Below are 21,694 nucleotides of genomic sequence, written 5' to 3'. Positions count from 1 at the left end.
ATAATCTGAGAAATGTTTTTTGAGAACAATTTCCTTTATACAAGCTTCATATAGGACTTTTGGGAAAACTCAATTTATGTGCTTTATCACATATAGTGATATATCTAGTTGTAAATATGAAAAGAAAAAACCCTTTATAAGTTTTCCAAATTTTAATCCAAGGGAAAAAAGCATGATTGAAATGATCTAAAGAAAAGTAAATGGAGTTTTTTTTTTTTCTTACTAAAAGTGAGTGTACTTAACATCAAGAAGCATCTTATAGTACTAGTACGAACTAGTAATATGATCCCTAGTAAAATCCCAGGTCATACTCAGAGACATAGCACCATGCAGTCTTTCTGGCTTTAATGAAAAGCAATGGAGGCTTTTTACCCATTAAATGTTAAGAGAAACTAGTTTTCTTATTATTTTGGTGAGATAGACTTTTTCTTCCCCAATAAAACTTTTAGATTACGCAAAAAAAAAATCTTAAATAATGTAAATGTTGCAGGTTATGTTTTTAATATTTAAAAGGTCTTTTTTTTACAGTTGGAGAATTTCTATTAAGTTTTATATAATAAACTTCATTTCCAAACTGGCTTCCTTCTCAGGCTCACTAAAGGCAAACAAAAATAACATCTATTAGCCCTTTAAGCATGTGTCTAAATCCCCTGGGGGAAATCAGGAAACAAAAACAGAAGTTTCTGAATTTCAGATTGATTACTTATTCAGAAGCTATCTTGAGGACATGGCCTAACCTTTTGATATTACTCACCAAAGGGAAATGTCAATTACAAAGACTTTAATCCCCTTTCCTCTCAATGGGAGAGATATAGCCTATACAGAGAGTTGTTTTCTTTTATAACTCATTTAAATCATTTCTTCTAGATACTTCATGTTTAATGGTGTTAGACTCACTGACTTAATAAAGAGATTATAAAATATTTGAAGCAAACACATATACCTTTTATTCAGTGGTTTATCACAAAAACATAAAACTACTGAGGGACTGATTGAGCATTAGATGCATCAAGTTCATATTCATGAAGGCTTATATTTTTTCTCATTCTTAAATTTATATTCATTCTGAGTATAGCAGAATGTATTTAATACATTTATAATTTAATATATTTATAAGCCTATTCTTTACCACATTGTTTTAGGAACTAATGGATTTAAGAGAATTCAGTAGAAGATAATTGGTTAAACCATAGTTAGTGAAGATAAAGATAATACAAACAATAACTAATGAAGTAGGTAACAGAGCAAGTTAACAAATGATAATCATAATCAAATAATATTAGCTTTCACTATAAAAAATATAATCAGGAGAATTAGAAGTAGAAAATGAGAATAATTTCCCACCATCACCCTCAATCACTTGAATTTTGTTTGAAGGCCCCAGATAGTCAATACTTATAGATGAATCCTTAGACTACATATGAAGTCTTAGTATGCCAACTTCAGGATTCTTTGATTATTCAATAATAATCTATGTATTTCAGTTACTAAAACGTGGTCAGGACAATGATTTATATTCAAAGCTGACTAGTTTTTAAAAATATCATAGCTAGAGATAGATTATCATAGTTTGTTAAATATAATTCAAAGCTATTGATGCAATCTGGTTAAGGATTAGGAAACAGTCATTGCAATTTATAACTGATTAACGTTAAGAGGGACAATTATTACAGATTCTTCTTACGTTCAGAATCCTATATACTAAACAGGTTAAATTGTCAAGTAAGATAGATAAACCACATTTGGAGGAATTTATGTCCAGAGATAATAAGTGATAAAATTCCTAATCAATAAAAATTTCCATTGGCTATTAACTGAATAAATATATTCAAGAGAATTAGAAGATCAGTAAAAGCAGGAACCTTGTTTTTTGTTTTAAATTCACTGCTGAATCACCAGCACCTAGGTCAGTGTGGGACACACAGTTTGGGTTTAATAAAATATTTACAGAGTGAAAAATACCAAACTGTTAATAAATAATCAAAACATATGTGACTAGCTCTGTAGGAGCTGGATAAAGAAAAAGGGCTAAGGAGAGAAGGAAAGACAAAGAAGGAAGAAATAACAAAGAGGTGAGTAAGAAGAAAGAATGACAGAGGTCTTTTTTGGTGTGTTTTACCTACTTGGCAGCAGAAGAGTGGAATGAAAGCAACCTAAAGGAAAACATATCGCTGAATCCCTCATTCTCCCATGCACATGTTGTCCAGCATTGGCTGCACAGGTCATCATCAACAGCATAACAAACAACTGAAAAAGTGACACCAACATACAAAAGGAGAACTACACACATTCAATTGCAAACCCAATGAGAAATGCTCTCATGACCAGACTATCGGGTTGGCATAGTACTTGTGATTTCTACAAGATACTTGAGGAAATGAAATATTAGGACTTTCTAAGGGGATAATGTTTGCTTCACTATTACCCAGTGTGGCCCCTGAGCACCTACCTCTTCCAACCTCCAGTCTTCTCCTCTCCAGATTAAGTGAGCCTAACCATCGGTTACTTTAATTTTACTTAGGGGTTTTAGAGCTGCAAATGAGGAAAGAATGAATAGATGAGTGCCTGCCTTGGGCCTCTTTCCCCACAGATACAGTCCTCAACTTTCCTTTATTTGCTCTGTATCTCAGAGGCTGGCCCCTGCAGGCTGCCTTTCCAAGGCTCACCTATCGGCTGGTTTAGGGCTGGTCTCAGCCAAGAGAAAGGAGACACCACTAGAAGATGGGGGCAGTGGGGAGAAGCCAGGTCATTTCTCCCCATTTCTCTTGCCAGACACACCTGCATCTCCTCTGTGTCTATTACTCAGCTCCCACTGGACAGGCCATCACTACCCACCCCTGAGCTCCAATAAACCATCTTCTCTCTCTAGGCTTCCTACTGTCGCTAATCTCTGGGTTGTTCCAAGAGAATTTGTTCTTGACTTTTGCATTGCAATCAGAAAACATTCTTAGCTTTGCCACTCTTTAAATGCCTTCTAGGGTGGTATCTGCCCAGACCTCAGACTTTAGACTACATGTCTCTCCTGAACTGGTCTTATCTGCCTGCCCTGTGTAATTTGTCCACATCTCACAGAGCCAGCCCTCACTCAGGATTGCTCAGACCAAGCTCTGGAACCTTTGCTACTTTGACCACAGGCTTCTGATTCTCTTCTCAATGCTTTCTGATCCCACGCCTAGCCCTATTCTACTCTCCTCATCATGGCTTATGAACCTGTGTCCCTGTCACTGTTCACAGTTATAAAGCTTATATTCTGAATGTTGATATTGGCTGAACTGCAGCATGAAACCATTCTGCAATGATCTTTAAGTTCTCATTTAAGATTTACCTTGAACATATTTCCAGACATACACAACAGTAAAATTTACATATCTATGTCACAAGAAAATTGAAAATAGTGCATATTTCCTGGATGGTTGGTCACCCCTTCCACGTGCTCACTTTGGTAATGACCAATAAGATACAAAGGCAGACAAAAAGATAACTAAAATAATGTCAGAGAGTAACTCTGCTCAAAGGGTATGAAATCTATGATGGGCTTGCAATAAAAGAGCTTATAATAGTTTAACTTGTTCCTATAAATTATTTCACTGTCAGCAAAAAATAACATAATCCTTAAAGCAATGAAATAGTATATATTAATAACAATAAAACATTTAAGGCTCTACTAATTACCTTATGTTTTAAACAGACAGTAAATGTGTAACAGTACTGAATATTCTCAGCTTACATTTTCTAAGTGCTTATTTTAATTGAACTTCAGCACTAATACATGTAAGTGTTATTCTGTTTCCCAGGTTATTCTCTCACTGCGGAACTAAGGACCAGATTGTTTAACTCGAGGTCTATATGGGTAGATTAAATTCCCACCCAGCCTTGTCCCAATTCCCAAATTAATCTTGAATTGGGTAAGAAATAATAAACTCAGCACTGGCCTTGCTTCCCTAATCGCACTCCACCCACACTGACTGGGTTAGTCATACCATTTCCCCTTGGTCTCTATGTGGATGGCATATGTAATTGTATTCCTAACAGAACATTCCCAGCCTCTCCCTCCAGTTCATCCTCAGCTGTGGCCCATGTTCCAAGCCTCTCTTCTAGCATTCTTCCTGTGACTTTGACTCAGTCACCATACAGAAGGTCCTAAGTTGCCTGCCACCCCTCCTCTGCACTCTCAAATATTATACCTGGGGCTTGCCAACTGGAGGACAGAATTCTCAGATACCAGCTGCCTGACTGGTTCAACCTGCCCCTTTGTCCAGATTCCCAGAGTAATGTTTTGATCATTTAGGACTGGATCTTGGCCTCTCTGAGACAGAGCCTTCCAACAGTGGACCTGATCACTACTGGCTGTGAGCCAGGACCCCAGCACCAGTCCCACCTTAGACAATGGTTCTAGTGTCAGGTCTGGAGCCTTCCTTCTTATCATGAATTGAGAAATAAAGATATGTCCTTCTTTAACCCTGTAGGTTCTCAGTTGGCTTCCTTATGATGATTACTTTGAGTTTTGACATCTTTGGTTTGGTGACTGAGCACATCTCGTCCCCCTCCTCTCTCCCTCCCTCCCCATAGCCCTCTCCCACCCCTAGCAATGCAGAACAACTACAGAAGCTCTTAGTAAGGCTTCTGTACTCAGGAGCTTTCATAGAGTGCTCAGGAGTTTTTGAAAAACATAAAACTACGTTTTAAAAAGTGGTCACATTTCATATTCTCCTTAAGTTCCTGTTTTATATTCCCTGAGACGTAGTTAATCAACTCCTTAGCTTGCAGGTCACAAAAGTCCTCCTAAAGTGTGTTCATACCCCTACTCTCAGGGTTTGCAGGGTGAGGGCCACCCTGTATCCTAGCAGGGTCTCTCAACTCAAGAATCTGGTAAGAAACAAGGCAACTGATCCTCACTGCTTCTGTATTTCCCTCCAACAGAGCACAGAGAATATGTTCAAGTTTATTCTCTCAAATAGTCCTGACTATACCCTAGTTTATTAAGGATAAATTATAATGAGGATTTGTGAACAATGTAATTTGTCTTTATTTTGGTTTAAATTAATGGCACTGGATTCTTTTATACTTGGCAAGGTAGTGGTGGGTATACATCAGACAAAAAAGAACGAACATCTTAAAACCTTGCAGAAACTACATAAATTTTAGTGAGTTTTAAACATATAGAGTATTTCTATAGTTTCTTGGCCAGCTGGTCTTTTTTCACCAAATATATCTATCTTTCTTAACATCAAAGAGTAGTAAAGGCTTGCATGTAAAAGTCATAAAAGTAATAGTAATGATTATGAGAATAGTAATTTATGATCTCTACTGGCTGTATGAAGTACTTCTACTGTATGAAGTACTTTATGTACATTACCTCTTTAAATTCTTAGAACACTATGCACTATGTATGATTGTTTCCTATTCTTAGTTAAGAAAACTGAGTGAGGAAAGGTTAAGAAACGTGACCCAGGTCAGCTAGTAAGTGGCAGAACAGAAATTTTAACCTAACCCATCTTTCCATATCTGCAGCATTGCATACAGCTCAATAAATTGCATTTGTGTATGCTATTGTACTCCCCTTGACGAATACTGAAACAGAATTAGAATACCTCCCAATTGTTTTATGAAAAAGCATTGACATGAAATGTGGCCTTTGTGTTCAGGGTACATACTTCTGTTTCTCTGAACATTATCTGAATAAGAACTTGCTAATAATTTGAGCAGTTCTAACTTCAAAATTGATGTAATATTACACAAATAGATGAATATTAACATTGACATTCAAATTTTGACATTTTCAACTTCATTTTTCCATGAATAATTTTCTGTCTTACAGTTACGACAGCATTCATATGCTCTCCTCTTTTCATTTTGGTACTTTGGAACTTTTGGAAACGTGATAAGATAGCTTGTAGTATGGTTAACAGATTAGTACACATAGTATTTCTCTATTCTTTATTTTTCCTGAAGATATCACATTCTCTTGCAGTTTTTCCTTTATCACTCTCTACTTGACTCTATTTTCTTCCAAAGAAACTTATTTTGACAATATTGAAATGGCTGAGAAAAAGGTTCTAGCCATGTAACGTACCCTAAATTTTATCTTTCTATTCTTCAAAGGAATTTTTCATAAAAGGTTAAAATTAAGTTAAAATCCATTGATAGGGCTTCCCTGGTGGCATGGTGGTTGGGAGTCCGCCTGCTGATGCAGGGGACGCGGGTTTGTGCCCTGGTCCGGGAGGATCCCACATGCCGCGGAGCAGCTGGGCCCGTGAGCCATGGCTGCTGGGCCTGCGCGTTCGGAGCCTGTGCTCCGCAACGGGAGAGGCCACAGTGGTGAGAGGCCCGTGTACCACAAAAAACAAACAAAAAAACCCATTGATACTACTCATTAATATATTGTTACAGATTCTAAGCAATATTTTTTTTTTTGATTTTCATGTTTCTTTTATTTTTTTTTTTAACATCTTTATTGGGGTATAATTGCTTTACAATGGTGTGTTAGTTTCTGCTTTATAACAAAGTGAATCAGTTATACATATACATATGTTCCCATATCTCTTCCCTCTTGCATCTCCCTCCCTCCCACCCTCCCTATCCCACCCCTCCAGGCGGTCACAAAGCACCGAGCTGATATCCCTGTGCCATGAGGCTGCTTCCCACTAGCTATCTATCTACCTTACGTTTGTTAGTGTGTATATGTCCATGACTCTCTCTCGCCCTGTCACAGCTCACCCTTCCTCCTCCCCATATCCTCAAGTCCGTTCTCCAGTAGGTCTGTGTCTTTATTCCTGTCTTACCCCTAGGTTCTTCATGACATTTTTTCCCCCTTAAATTCCATATATATATATGTTAGCATAGGGTATTTGTCTTTTTCTTTCTGACTTACTACACTCTGTATGACAGACTCTAGGTCTATCCACCTCATTACAAATAGCTCAATTTCGTTTCTTTTTGTGGCTGAGTAATATTCCATTGTATATATGTGCCACATCTTCTTTATCCATTCATCCGATGATGGGCACTTTGGTTGTTTCCATCTCTGGGCTATGGTAAATAGAGCTGCAATGAACATTTTGGTGCATGACTCTTTTTGAATTTTGGTTTTCTCAGGGTATATGCCCAGTAGTGGGATTGCTGGGTCATATGGTAGTTCTATTTGTAGATTTTTAAGCAACCTCCATACTGTTCTCCACAGTGGCTGTATCAATTTACATTCCCACCAGCAGTGCAAGAGTGTTCCCTTTTCTCCACACCCTCTCCAGCATTTATTGTTTCTAGATTTTTTGATGATGGCCATTCTGACTGGTGTGAGGTGATATCTCATTGTAGTTTTGATTTAAGCAATTGTTTTTTTACAGGCAATATGATTACAAGTGAATTACAAATGCAGACTTTATGACTCCAATTAAACTCTAGGTCACAATCCATTAAAAACAGTTTATACACATTACATTAGATGTATGGAAAAATACATAGGCCACATGATTTGAAATATCAAAATAAGTGACGAGCAATAATTTCAAATAATTTATGTTTGTCTAAAATTTTTATCAGCATAATATCAAAAATCATCAGAGAAAAAATTCTTATGCTTAATATTTACATACATATACATATACATCATACTTTCTCTTACTTATTTCATTATTTCATTCTACCCCAGGAACCTCTTTGAAGTATTTCCCAAGAATGAGAGACTGGAAGAGATTCTAGTTTTTAGCTGTAAGAACATTAGTATTTTTAGTTTTAAGAGCATTAGAAGTAAACTCATAAATAATTAATTTGGGGGATTTTATTTTGTAACAATAAAATCAAGTGACTAAAAATTAATTTAAATCAAATTAAAATTTCAGCATTGCTGTAAAACTGCTTAAGAGAGCAGATCTTAAGAAAATATTATGAGAGACTGTTATACCTCAGTTTCCACACAGGAAGAGTCATTTATCACTGAAGTGTTTTCTCTGAAATTTTTGAATGTTTAAGAGCTGGGTTACTATGAAAAGTCGCTTTTTGAATATTACGTCTGTAAAGTATGATTCTACCTGATCCTCACTCCCATCTGTCAGCTCTCACTTCTCCAGTGGAGGGTGAAGGGATGAGAATTAATGTCACCCTTGAATTTAGCATCTCTAACATGGGCAAGCACACAATGAAGCAGAGGAAAAGAAGTCAAAACAATGCAAAAATTGTCCGGGCCAAGAATAACTTGGGGTATAAAGAAGTTCACAAGAAAACAAACAAACAAAAAGGGGGACAAGAGGACATCCATATTGGGAGGCCTACAGGACACACATGGGCAAAACAATAGCCCTGTGCCCTGAGCAGCCCTGGCTCCATACAGAGAAAAGGAGAAAGGCAGAGAGATAAGAAAGTGATTGAAGAGAAGACAGCAAATGGTTGAAAAATAATTTAAAAATTGAAAAGAGTTATGCTTCTGAGAAGATTCTTAAACTATATCTGGTTGGAAAATATGGAGATATAACTGACTCTGGTAAGAACCAACCTGAAATTTAGAACCAATCTGAAATAGTGTCCTTATTGGAATACCCGATTTTTCTCATCTGATTTATGCAAGGCTTCACAAAGGCACCAACGGCCTAGTAAAAGCTTTATAATCTAAATGTTGTTAGTACCACACTTTACTAAAGACAGGCAACTTATCGGAATAGAGGCAAAGAGACTTATTTACGTTTTCTGTTACTTAGTTTGCAACAGGAGAGGCTGATAATTAAACATAAAGGAGGAGACACCGGTGGTGTTAACAATTTAACAAAAACTAATGGAAGTGTTTGATGGACAGCCAAGGTTTGTTGGACTAAATCACCATCTCTCATAGGAAATCCTGAAAAAGAAACACAACTCAAAACACAGGCTGAAGAAAATAACTTTTACTAGGGAAGGTAATAGCTTTGTGACTTAGGAATTTTATGAAGGTCCTTTGAGTATTCTTTTGGATTCTAATTCTCCTTCAGTTCACACCATGGAGCACCCAGTTACTATGATTTGTTTGTGGAAGGAAAATAAAATAAGCCAAAGACTTACCGCCTCCACTTCGGCAGGATCATACCACACATTGATGTATGGATGCTGTAAGGCATCGTCCACTGATATCCTCTTTGCTGGGTCAATCACTAGCATCTTTGACAACAAGTCCCTGGCTTGGCTGGCTGAAACGATGAATGAGAAAAAAAATAGTAATGTTTTGATTTTGGCAAGGAAATTTTTTGGAGGGAGAAAAAAATTTAAAAAACAAAGATTAATTAGCACCTTCCATCCAAATGTCAGGTAACTTCACCAAGTGATTAGGGAAATGCAAAATGAAACAATGAAAATATTTTTTTATCCATCAAATTTGCAAAAATAAGAGATGGCATAATATCCACTAACTCCAGGTCATTTCATTCATGTTGGTGGCAGTGTAAATTGATAAATATTTTTTAGAGGGCAATTTTGGCAGTATCTATTAAATTTTTAAATGTGAATACCTTATGGCCCAACAGTTCCACTTTTAGGTATACAGTCTAGAGAAACAATTAACATGTTCATGAAAAGCATATAGAAAGGATGTTCACTGCAGCACTGGTCAAGGATTAAAACATTTTAAACAATCTAAATGTCCACCTATAGAGCAACTAAGTGAGCTATGGTACAACTGTATCAATTATATTTGGCAGTTTAAAAGAATAAGGTAGATCTATATGGACTCACATGGACATGGTCTTAAGTGAAAAAAAAAATTTGCAGGATGAACCATAGATCCTGATGCCATTGTATAAATCTGTCCCTTCCCAATAACACAACAAACATTTCCCTCTCTCTCTATTTATGTATATAAATGCATAGAAAGGTCTGCAGGGATAATCAACAAACTGAAAATCATAGTTACCTCTGAGGAGAAGAAAATATGTACATGTATTGCTTGCATAGTTAAAAATAAATTTAAAAGAATGAAGTTTTAAAAATGGAAACAAAGTGAGTGTACACTGCTCATTTTAAAACTTTTCTGAGCTGCAAAAAAGGATAAAGCAGTGTCTAGAGGGAGGCAAGGAGGTCAGGGTGACTTTTTGAAGATGGGAGAAATGATGAGGACTTTAACGGGAGCAGAAGCTTCAAGAATTGAGAGGAGGGGACAGATTTGAGAGAAAGAATCCACAAGACTTAGTAACCAAATTGATGTGGGAGATGTTTAGTTTATAAAATACATATTGTCTGCTGTGTGCCAGGTACAGTGTGAGATGCTAGGGATATAAAAAAATTACACGGTGATAATCATTAAGTGTATTTATTTAATAACATTGCTAAAGGACACTCTAAAAATCTCTGTGAAAATACATAAAATTTTCAAGAAAATACAGATACAAACTGGTTTGGAAGTTTTTATGGTGAAAATATGCAGTTTATTCCAAACATATGGTAAAACTTCAAATTAAAGGAAGCAAAATCTAAATTGGTTTGCTAAATTAGGAAAAAGGCAATGTGTTTGAATCCATGAATATGTATCAACTTTTAATTATTAATTTTTTCTGATTATTAAGGAAATATGGGTTAATTATAAAAAATTTGGTAATGACTAAAACATAAAATCCAGAAAAACCCACCTTCCCCACAGGCAATCACTCTCATTATTAATGTATTCTCTTCTAGTTTTATGTGTTTTTTCATAATTTTGATTGTACTACAGTTAAAATGTAGCAATCTATGACATTAGAATCTGTGGTGTTGTTACATTTTAATAAAATACTTTTTATATATTTATTTATTCTAATTATATATTTATAAAAAATTGCTAGTTAAATTAGACTGGAAGATTTCTTTATTAGTCATTTTTCTGGGGATCTCAATTCTAGAAATTTAATTTCTGCTAATTCCAAACTGATACTGTGAAGTTCACAAGAGTAACAAAAGTACAGAAATATACATTAATTTTCAATAATTAATCTTTCTCATTGTTAATAACTTTGTCATGATCTAATGGGGCTGTACTGGTTTATGTCATTGGTTCAAAGATCTCTCTGATTTGTAACTGATTTTATACCCAGACTCACACAGTCCCACAGGTTCTCCCATCAAATCCACCTACGTTTCTGGTCTTAGAAAGGGTCAGGGGGGTTGGGGTGGTCTCCTCATCAATAGGGACATGAACGACAGTAACACCAAATCATCTTACTAAGAAACAAGGATCAATACTGCTTGTAGGGAACAAAATGAGGAAGAAGAAAAGGTTTTAATTCCTCATCTTTCATTTGCAAGTAAATGTCTTACACTCTTTAATAACAGTAGAATGAATTCATCCCTTCGATTCTTTGCATAATTCTTTATAATTTGCTGATTTTATATTACAATAATAATTTAATAATTGTAAATATTTAAACTATTTTTTTAATTAAAAAATTTTTTTACAATTTTTAAAGGTTACTTTCCATTTATAGTTATTACAAAATATTGGCTATATTCCCTGTGTTGTACAATACATCCTTGAGCCTATCTTACACCCAATAGTTTGTACCTCCCACTTCCTTCCCCTATATTTCCACTGCCCCCACCCCCACCACTGGTAACCACTAGTTTCTTCTCTATAGCTGTAAGTCTGCTTCTTTTTTGTTATATTCACTAGTTTGTTGTATTTTTTAGATTCCACTTTTAAGTGATATCATACAGTATTTGCCTTTCTCTGTCTGACTTATTTCACTTAGCATAATGTTCTCCAAGTCCATCCATGTTGCTGCAAATGGCAAAATTTTATTCTTTTTTATGGCTGAGTAGTATTCCATTGTGTGTGTGTGTGTGTGTGTGTGTGTATATATATATATCACATCTTCTAGTTTATTATTTGCAAAAGTAATATAATTGTAGAGGTTCAAACTGAATTAAAAAGCCAAAAAAATAAACTCAAGAAGGTTGGAATTATATCATGAAGCATGGCATTTTACTGAATAGTTTCTCTACAAGTGTTTGCATTATATCAAATAATTTAATCAAGGATTTGTGGCCTCTGTATTGTTATACTATAAGTGACTTAATAGGAAGGGATTACTTTTGCCTGACATGTCAATTAGCATCATAAAGACATACATTCTTCAAAATCTCCACCTGGGGTATTAGCACTTTTTCATTTTGCATATAGTTGACGTTGCTCTTAAAAGCAGTAGATTTATCAAGACAGTATGGTACTGCCACAAAAACAGAAATATAGATCAATGGAACAGGATAGAAAGCCCAGAGATAAACCCATGCACATATGGTCACCTTATCTTTGATAAAGGAGCAAGAATATACAGTGGAGAAAAGACAGCCTCTTCAATAAGTGGTGCTGGGAAAACTGGACAGCTACATGTAAAAGTATGAAATTAGAATGCTCCCTAACACCATACACAATGATAAACTCAAAATGGATTAAAGACCTAAATGTAAGGCCAGAAACTATCAAACTCTTAGAGGAAAACATAGGCAGAACACTCTATGACATAAATCACAGCAAGATCCTTTTTGACCCACATCCTAGAGAAATGGAAATAAAAACAAAAATAAGCAAATGGGACCTAATGAAACTTCAAAGCTTTTGCACAGCAAAGGAAGCCATAAAAAAGATGAAAAGACAACCCTCAGAATGGGAGAAAATAGTTGCAAATGAAGCAACTGACAAAGGATTAATCTCCAAAATTTACAAGCAGCTCATGCAGCTCAATAACAAAAAAACATACAACCCAATCCAAAAACGGGCAGAAGACCTAAATAGACATTTCTCCAAAGAAGATATACAGACAGCCAACGAAAACATGAAAGAATGCTCAACATCATTAATCATTAGAGAAATGCAAATCAAAACTACAATGAGATATCATCTCACACGGGTCAGAATGGCCATCATCAAAAAATCTAGAAACGATAAATGCTGGAGAGGGTGTAGAGAAAAGGGAACACTCTTGCCCTGTTGGTGGGAATGTTAATTGATACAGCCACTATGGAGAACAGTATGGAGGTTCCTTAAAAAACTAAGAATAGAATTACCATACGACCCAGGCATCCCACTACGGGGCATATAACCTGAGAAAACCGTAATTCAAAAAGAGTCATGTACCAAAATGTTCATTGCAGCTTTATTTCCAGTATGCAGGACATGGAAGCAACCTAACTGTCCATCAACAGATGAATGGATAAAGAAGATGTGGCACATATATACTGGAATATTACTCCAATATTCCATAATAATGGAATATTACTCAGCCATAAAAAAGAAACGACATTGAGCTATTTGTAATGAGGTGGATAGACCTAGAGAGTCTGTCATACAGAGTCAGAAAGTCAGAAAGAGATATGGAATTTAAGATTAAAAAAGTGTCATGAAGAACCTAGGGGTAAGACAGGAATAAAGACACAGGCTTACTAGAGAATGGACTTGAGGATATGGGGAGGGGGAAGGGATAGCTGTGACAAAGTAATAGAGTGGCATGGACATATATACACTACCAAACGTAAAATAGATAGCTAGTGATAAAATATATAGCTAGTGGGAAGGAGCTGCATAGCACAGGGAGATCAGCTCGGTGTTCTGTGACCACCTAGAGGGGTGGGATAGGGAGGGTGGGAGGGAGGGAGATGCAAGAGGGAAGAGATATGGGGACATATGTATATGTATAACTGATTCACTTTGTTATAAAGCAGAAACTAACACACCATTGTAAAGCAATTATACTCCAATAAAGATGTTAAAAAAATGCAGTAGATTTAGTAATAATTTAGTCTGTTGTCATTCAGAGAGCCGGTAGTGGTAGTTAAAAGAAGAAACCCAACTGTGCAACAAAAGTGTCACAAACACAGAAACAATGCTGTGCATTTAAAATCCATCAGATAAAAGTTTGGAGGAAATAATAAGACCCTGGGAAGTCGTAGCACTGCATTTCAGTTTCTCCATCTCATTTATGTCTATATTAGCTATAAATTAAGTCTGAAAGTTAAATCTGTAGCTAATTGTCCACTGAACATTTGGTATAAAATTTCACAAGCATGTGTCCTTTTCTGGGATAATGTATAGATCCACCTAAAATAATAATTATTTTATTATTAATAAATATTTATTAGTATTTTTATATCTAATAGTTACTGAGCACTTACTGTGAGCCAGGCACTGTTCTAAGTGCTTGACAAATTAGTCAGCTAATCTTCCCAAGTATAAACTTTCTACTTTCATTTGTTAAAGGAGGTACAGAAAGATGAGATAACTGGCCTAAGTTCACACAGATTTTAAGGGGTAGGATTTCAGCTCCGGCAGTGGAAAAAATCAAATTTGCTTCAAAATCACATTCTCTAAAATGTCCTAAGTTAAAATAAGAATTAGAATATTATTTATATTACACTTTATACGTTACCAAGTTTATTCAGTCCTATAACCAAGCATTATAATCCCAGTTTTGTTGGTGAAGAAATTAAGATTTGTTACTAAAGTTCATAGCTGCAGACATAGTAGTAGAAAAATTACTTATTAATGAAAATGTTTATACTGAATACAAAATGTGTAGGTAAAAAATCTCATTTATCACTCTAAAATGAAAAAATGGTGGTTAAGCATTCCATAAAATGCAAAGAAAACTCAAACATCTATAGCTCTAAGATTTGACAACTAAAAACTTGTGTTGAAAGTATTTTCCAGGTAATAAAAAGAACTGAAACAATTATTTCAATGTATATTACATTGGTCTCTTAGAGTTAGCACTGCAAAATAATTTTAAGATTCTAAATAAGCCCCATGAAATAGTTTACCCTGCATCACTGTTACACACTTTATTACTAACCTTCTCTCTGAATATCCAGGCAATTTTAAAATCCTTGGCTTCTCCCCCTTTGTAAAGAAGATCTTTTAACAATACCTCTTTTTAAATTGAGGTATTTCAAGTTAAAGAAAGATGTTTCTATAGCTTGCCCATCACCCACATAGTGGTTCTGAAGTTGTCCCTGAAGGGCTTACCTTTGAGTTTATTGTGCTCAGAGTCCGCTGGGAAGAGGGAATCTGGAAAGAGCTTGGGGAAGGTGAGTCCTGCATACTTGGGCCGATTCTCCACATAGTTTCTTACTGTGGGTTGCAATTTCTTCATGAATTCTGGGCATGGTGTTCCTAGTTGCTCAATTACCTTGTTCCACTGGTCAATATCTGAGAATTGAATAGTTAAGGGCAAAAACAAGTGTAGGCCACTAGTGCTTGCCTTTCACTAGTTGGGAGACTAACTGCTTCTCAGAATCCCGAGCAGTCATCAACACAAATGGAGTTTTAATAAACAACAAAGGACAGAAATATAAAATCAGATTGTCAGGCAGTGAATCCTCTTGGAATTTTAAATTCACTTTTGGAACATATACACTTTTGGGGAATTAGCATTACTTAAAATAGGATATCATGAAATAGTCTTTGGGTTGTAAAGATGAAAAGATATTTAAATAACACAAGAAGAATTTCTCCTCTTGAGCTAAACTTCTGTATAACCATGTGATTTGGAAGACAAAAAAATATAAAGACATATAATAATATTATCATGAAATTACTTACATCATTTATTTTCTAAAAATGACAAATACACAAATATTTTATAAGATTTGTTTATATTTTTCTTAAATTCTTTTTAAGGTTTTTTTCTTCTGTTCTCTATCAAATGGGAAATTTCATTATCTGTTAATGTTTCCCACTCATATGCATTACAAATAGGGTCAATCTAATTTTTGATAGTAACTCACTAATTCTTTACCAAAGACTTAAAAAAAAAATTCTCTTTATCAAAGTAGTTGCAGTTTCATACCTATTTACTTACTTCTGATAATAGTGTCCTGTATCCCTGAATATTGGGGATATGAGGGTAAACATAGGATGTTCAATTTAAAACAGATTTCAACCAAGTGCATGTGTTTCAAAAGTATGTTAAGCATAGGGAATTCTACAAGAAAAATAAATATTACCTCTCTATGAAAGTTAATACTTTACAAAACTGGGGGGGTCTCTCACAGACATACCCATTGATTGAGATTTTCTTTATCATCTATCATTGATATTTGATATGTCAGAGCCTTGAGAATGATAAATACCTGTGAAAACTCTGAAGAGCCAACTGGAAGAAGTTGATTTCTAACAGATTTCCTTGCCATGTGTCAATGAATGATGGAGGCCTTAGAAATTCTTAAATCCAATACCACAGGCAGTATACTCTCCTATGTTGTTTATTCTACTACTCTATCTTTCGTGTAAAGTTAATTAATTCATTTCTGCTAATGTAATTTGTGACAGTTCAGGTAACTTTACCATAATATTACTTAATTGAGATTCATAAAATCTTTACCCCAGCTATTCCATAGGGTTGGACTAAAAAAGATGGGCAGTCCTGACAGAAGACAAAATTAACTATATTCAGACAAAATAAATATATAATGCAAACAATGTAGATAGGTGATTGAACAAAGATAAAATCAAGCTAATTTGCAAATTCTCTTCTATTTCCCTTATAATCTAGATGAATAAAGTTTAAATTATTACATAGCCTCTCAAGTATGGGGATGAAAAAATACATGATTGTGTAATATCAAGAAATGGAGTAAAAGTGGGAAAAACTGAAGAATATTCCTTTACAAAATGATAGGAATAATTTAAAAAGAACACATTTCAATAAAAATTAATCTAAATTACCATGTGCCTGAGAAAGTGAAAATCATTAGAAATAAACTTTAAAAATTTCAAAAGATTAGAGTTAAAAGTTACTCTTAGACAAAAACTTATGTTAGTACTATGGATATAGGTAAGCTAGAATGACTTAGATATATTTAAATAGAAAACATTAATACAGTTAAATAAATCTCAGTGCTTACATTGTAAATTATGAAAAGAGATCTACTCTTTAATACAGTTAAGTTATCATGTCCTAACAAGCCGTCATTTAATCATCGGTCAAGCTTCTTTAGGATTCTGAAGATTTGATGTCAAACTAAAAATAAGGGCAAAGAAGCTGTCAGATTTTCTGTAAAGGAGTCTTTTAACAAAGGTGGCAAAATACTCCCAACACACTACTATAGTGATGTTTAACTAGCAGTATACAGTTATTTAGTTAAAAAGTGATTGCTTTTAAAGTAACATTCCCAAAACAATTACATGTTATTTTTACAGTAAAGTTTAAGAAGACTCAAATATTTTGGAATTAATTAAACAAGGACTATTAAAATGTTTCTTATTACAAGTTATAATTAAAATCTATAGAAGCACTCAGCACATTTTCCTACCTTAAATTGCTTTTTAGATGAAACACTATTGTGGTCCTTGATGTAATGGTTTACAAAAAAGAAGGGAGGGGAGAATCTTTATTACTGACAATGAAATAATTGAATGTTCTAACTGCAAATATGTGGTATAGTCATCTTTAAAATTGTGTGCCTCTATTTTAACCAATCCATTTCAGGTTCTTTCTTCACAAAAACATGACTAGTATATTTAAGTAGTAAGTATTTGTTTTCCAGATGTTCACAGGATTGCAAACAACTTCGTCCACTATCCTTAGTTAACCACACTTATTTTTCTTTATAATCATAATTAACCAAATATAAGCCATGACTGGAAGTAATGTCTCCTGGCTCCAAATCCAGTCCTTGTTCCAAGGATTCCGGTAAGAAAAAGAGCAAGTTTGGAACTGATGTGTTAAAAATTGCTTTAATTTGGCCATAAAATTGATGGTATGCTTGTCACAGGCAATTCCTCTTAAAGAATGCCTCTGAAACTGCTTACCTAGTCTATTAGGTTAACATATCCACATAAAACAATTAATTTTATTAATATTTAAATAGAAAATAAGGTGACGCATTTTTCAAAGAAATTTTTTAATCATCAGATTTCCACAATGATTTTATTTTTAAAAATACATAAAATATTAACTAGATTTTTATGATTATGTGCTAATGTTAGCATAGTAAATTTTTTTTAAAAGAATGGCCAAAATTATTTTTGCAAAAGGATTTCTTTGTTTTAGAACACTAATAAGTCATCATTTTTCTATTATATGAGTAAGGATGTGATTCCTTACAGATTCCAGCCTGTGCAGTTATCAAAAAAGCAATAAATATATTTTTAATATACTTTAATATATTTTTAAATATTTTGATCTACTAGTTCAGAAATTATCATACAACTTAATTATCAAAGGTATTTAATAAAAATTGAAAAATGTCATTTAATAGGAATCACTTGACAATATCCTCTAGTTCTAAATTCACTACATAAAAAATAGTCATATTACAAAAAGTTTGATTTTATAGAGTATAATGATAAGATAATGTGCAAATATTGACCACTACTAATGTCTTCAATAAATAGTATTGTAATAGAAGAATGAGGCAAAATAAGTATGGATTGTAAAAATGATTATCTGAAATCCTAAGATTAAAATTTATTCCAGGGCTTCCCTGGTGGTGCAGTGGTTGGGAGTCTGCCTGCCAGTGCAAGGGACATGGGTTTGAGCCCTGGTCCGGGAAGATCCCACATGCCACAGAGAAACTGGACCCGTGTGCCGCAGCTGCTGAGCCTGTGCTCTGGAGCTCGCCAGCCACAGCTGCTGAGCCTGCATGTCACAACTACTGGCACCCGTGCTCCGCAATGGGAGAGGCCACCTCAGTGGAGGCCCACACACTGCAGTGGGGAGTGGGCCCTGCTCACCGCAGCCAGAAAAGGGCCCGTGCACAACAACGAAGACCCAACGCAGCCGAAAGTAAAATAAATTAAAAAATAAATAAAATTTAATAAAAATTATTCCAGCTAATTCTTGTCAGTTAGCTAAGAATTTACATTTAATGCCCTCATTTTAGGTTAACTTCCTTGGTTGAGGAAATTTCTAAAATATGTAACAAACTGCCTTGAACCTAATGTATGAAATTACTCATACATTATTTTCTTACTATTTTCTAGGTATTTGGGGTCATAATTTACACTATGCACATTTAAACTTTCAGAAGCTACTAAGTGGAATCATAAAGCATTGTTTAATGACCTCATACTACTATGCCCTTTGAATTACTGTATCTTCTTTTCATGTTTTTTTCTTCATTGATTACTTTTTGCTATGATGAATATGGTTTCCAGAGTTGATACCATCAAGAATTCAGACTTGCTTTCTACTCTGCCTTAAGCCTTATATTCAATATTCTATGCAAAAATTTTCTGACATCTATTTGCAACTTAAAGAATATCAGTGTTTGTTCCCAAATTCTTAACTATGTTTTTAAAAATAATATTGTTTATTAAATTTATTTTTAATAAATATTGTTTATTAAATTTATTTTTAATAAATTTATTATTAAAAATAATATTGTTTAAGAGCACTGTCTGTATAGAAAAGTTCCAGGAGAGGCTACTTAATCTTGCAAGCCAACTTGCTGCCTGGTTGGCACTGCATTGTGTATTACTGTGTGGCTTTATGTTAGCCTTGTATTCATGTCTGCAATAAGGAAGTGGAGGTATGCATGTCATGTGTTAGGCACCATGATATAAAACTGTTGTTCCCAAACTGAATATTCATAACATAGGGAACTTATAAAAATACAGATCACTCCCCTCTACTCACTGATCTACAAGATTCTGAGTGCATACGCCTGAGATGATATCATTAAGAAACACCAATAATAATTGCAATCCAGATGGCCCCTGGACTCTATTTGAGAAATACGAACAATCTCTTGTGAATTACTAAGCCCAGATTTAAGAATAAAGTACTAACCTGTTTCAGTTTTATGACACAAATTAGAATAGGGTCAATTTCACCAAAAGATTATTCCATACCTATTTGGTATGGAAAACTTAGGGGTTGTCAACTTGGAAATATTTCAGGGAAAGAAAAATCCTAATATATGTTCCTTTTCCCCATGTCACTTTCCTGAAAAGACCATGGGAAATTATGACAAGTAGGCTCCATGCAGAGAAAGAGGGGTTCTACCCGTCCACATCTAGGGAAAGATCAAAATTATATGTTGCTATCATAGATGTATATGGGGTGATATAATATCATATTATATGGGGTGCTACTCATGTGAAGTATAAAAGCTATTCAATATAAAGTTCAAACTATTTGCCAATTTATTTTCCAGTAATTACTTCATATTGCTCTATAATAAACTTTGTTCTCAGTTCCGAGGACATTGTAAAAATCAGGATATATATATATATATATATATATATATATATATATATATATATTCATAAGATATAGGTCTGGATTCAGATTTTCATGGTTATGTCTTGAGTTGTTTTGTTACTTTAAAAATATTTTTACTCTTTTTTATTTGAAAATGTCATTTTCCTCTCAAAAGTCCCCCTCAAATTCTAGTAATATGAAATATAAATAAGTGACTTAATGCACAATTGTAACTAATGTCTGTTTTCATTATAAATGAGCACAGGAAGAGGAAATATTACAAGCCAAAACACATTGAAAAACTCAAAGCTGACAATTTGAGTTAAAGGCTATTTGTTCACTGGCAGCAGATTGCTCATGGAATACTGTGGGACATGAAATATCCAAAGGCTGATATTTGAAGCATGATGTACATGCATCTCAGTATAAACGATTTCATCTTATAAATCTATTTATTATTGTAATCTATATTTACTTAAAAGCAAAAAATGGAGAGATATTTCACATATAAGCAAATCTAATATACATTAATACGTGTCACAATGTAGAATTTTCATTAAGCTATTGAAGGTTAATCTTTGGGGCCACTCATTTGTACAGGTCCCTTGCAAAACTCTGTGCCTAGTTTTGTATTTGTAATATTAATATTTTTTTACATAAAACACGCCTCCAATTGCATGATATTCTGGCCTCACAAAAGCCAGATCTGACTCTGCCTGTATTTTGAAACTGGAAGAGGTCTTAGAGATCATTTAAATTGACCTCTGTATTATGTAGATGAAAAATATCAAGGTCTTTTAAAATTGGTAATTAAAATGACTTTAAACAAAGGAGCTCATACAAACAGCTCCAAACACTAAAAGAATTACAGAATGCTATTTAACGGGAGTTTTGGTGACTCTGTACTCTGCTCTGTGAGACCCTCCCTGAAAGATTACATCCGTTTCTGGGTATAACACTATATAAGAAAAAGGTTAAGAGGGGACAATGAAGTTTATATGAGGTAAAAAGAAAATGCTATATGAGGCATACTTGATAAAACTTTTTATGTTTCAACTCAAAAAGGAAGGAGACAACCCCCCCCCATCCTAGCACTTTGATCCCTCTTATCCTTTAGCTGTTATCGCCTTCTAATATATTGTGCCTTCTATTTTAAATTTCATGATGACAAGGATTTTCATCAGTTTGTTTACTTACATATCTGTAGATATAAGCACATAGTAAGTGCTCAAAAATATTTGCTGAATAATTGAATGTCTACTTTATGTCCAATTACAGTTTTTTCATGGAGATAATGTGAAGAATAGTGGAGAGAAGGTATTCAAAGCAACAAAAGCTGAGAAATTCCAGGAACTGGAGATAGGCTGGAATTCAGACAACACAGTGAATCCCAAGAGATAAATAAAAAGAAATCCAAACCTAGTCACATAGGAGAGAAAGAGCAGATAACCAAAGACCAAGAAAAAGGACAGACTATGTCCAAAGATGACTATCACACTGACAGCTAATTATTCACCAGTAATATTGAAAACAAAAAGCCAGTGGAATAACACTTCTAAAATGTT

At 34.4% G+C, this 21,694-nt stretch overlaps 1 protein-coding gene across 4 annotated transcripts in view; it reads right to left on the bottom strand.

The window, feature by feature from the left end:
- MAPK10 (mitogen-activated protein kinase 10) overlaps nucleotides 1–21,694 on the bottom strand; it is a 355,433-nt gene that overhangs the window by 44,123 nt on the left and 289,616 nt on the right. For 3 of the 4 annotated variants that reach the window (XM_065877702.1, XM_065877699.1, XM_065877700.1), the window contains 2 exons: nucleotides 14,948–15,130; nucleotides 9,028–9,152 (listed from right to left, as the gene is read on the bottom strand). In XM_065877702.1, the coding sequence (XP_065733774.1) occupies nucleotides 9,028–9,152; nucleotides 14,948–15,130 (308 nt within the window). The remainder of the gene's footprint in view (nucleotides 1–9,027; nucleotides 9,153–14,947; nucleotides 15,131–21,694) is intronic. The other variant, XM_065877703.1, reaches the window with a different exon arrangement.

This window comes from Phocoena phocoena, chromosome 5, assembly GCF_963924675.1.
Source record: "Phocoena phocoena chromosome 5, mPhoPho1.1, whole genome shotgun sequence".
Taxonomy (NCBI): Eukaryota; Metazoa; Chordata; class Mammalia; order Artiodactyla; family Phocoenidae; genus Phocoena; species Phocoena phocoena.
Note: the sequence above shows the minus strand (reverse complement) of the source record. Positions and strands in the feature narration are given on the sequence as shown.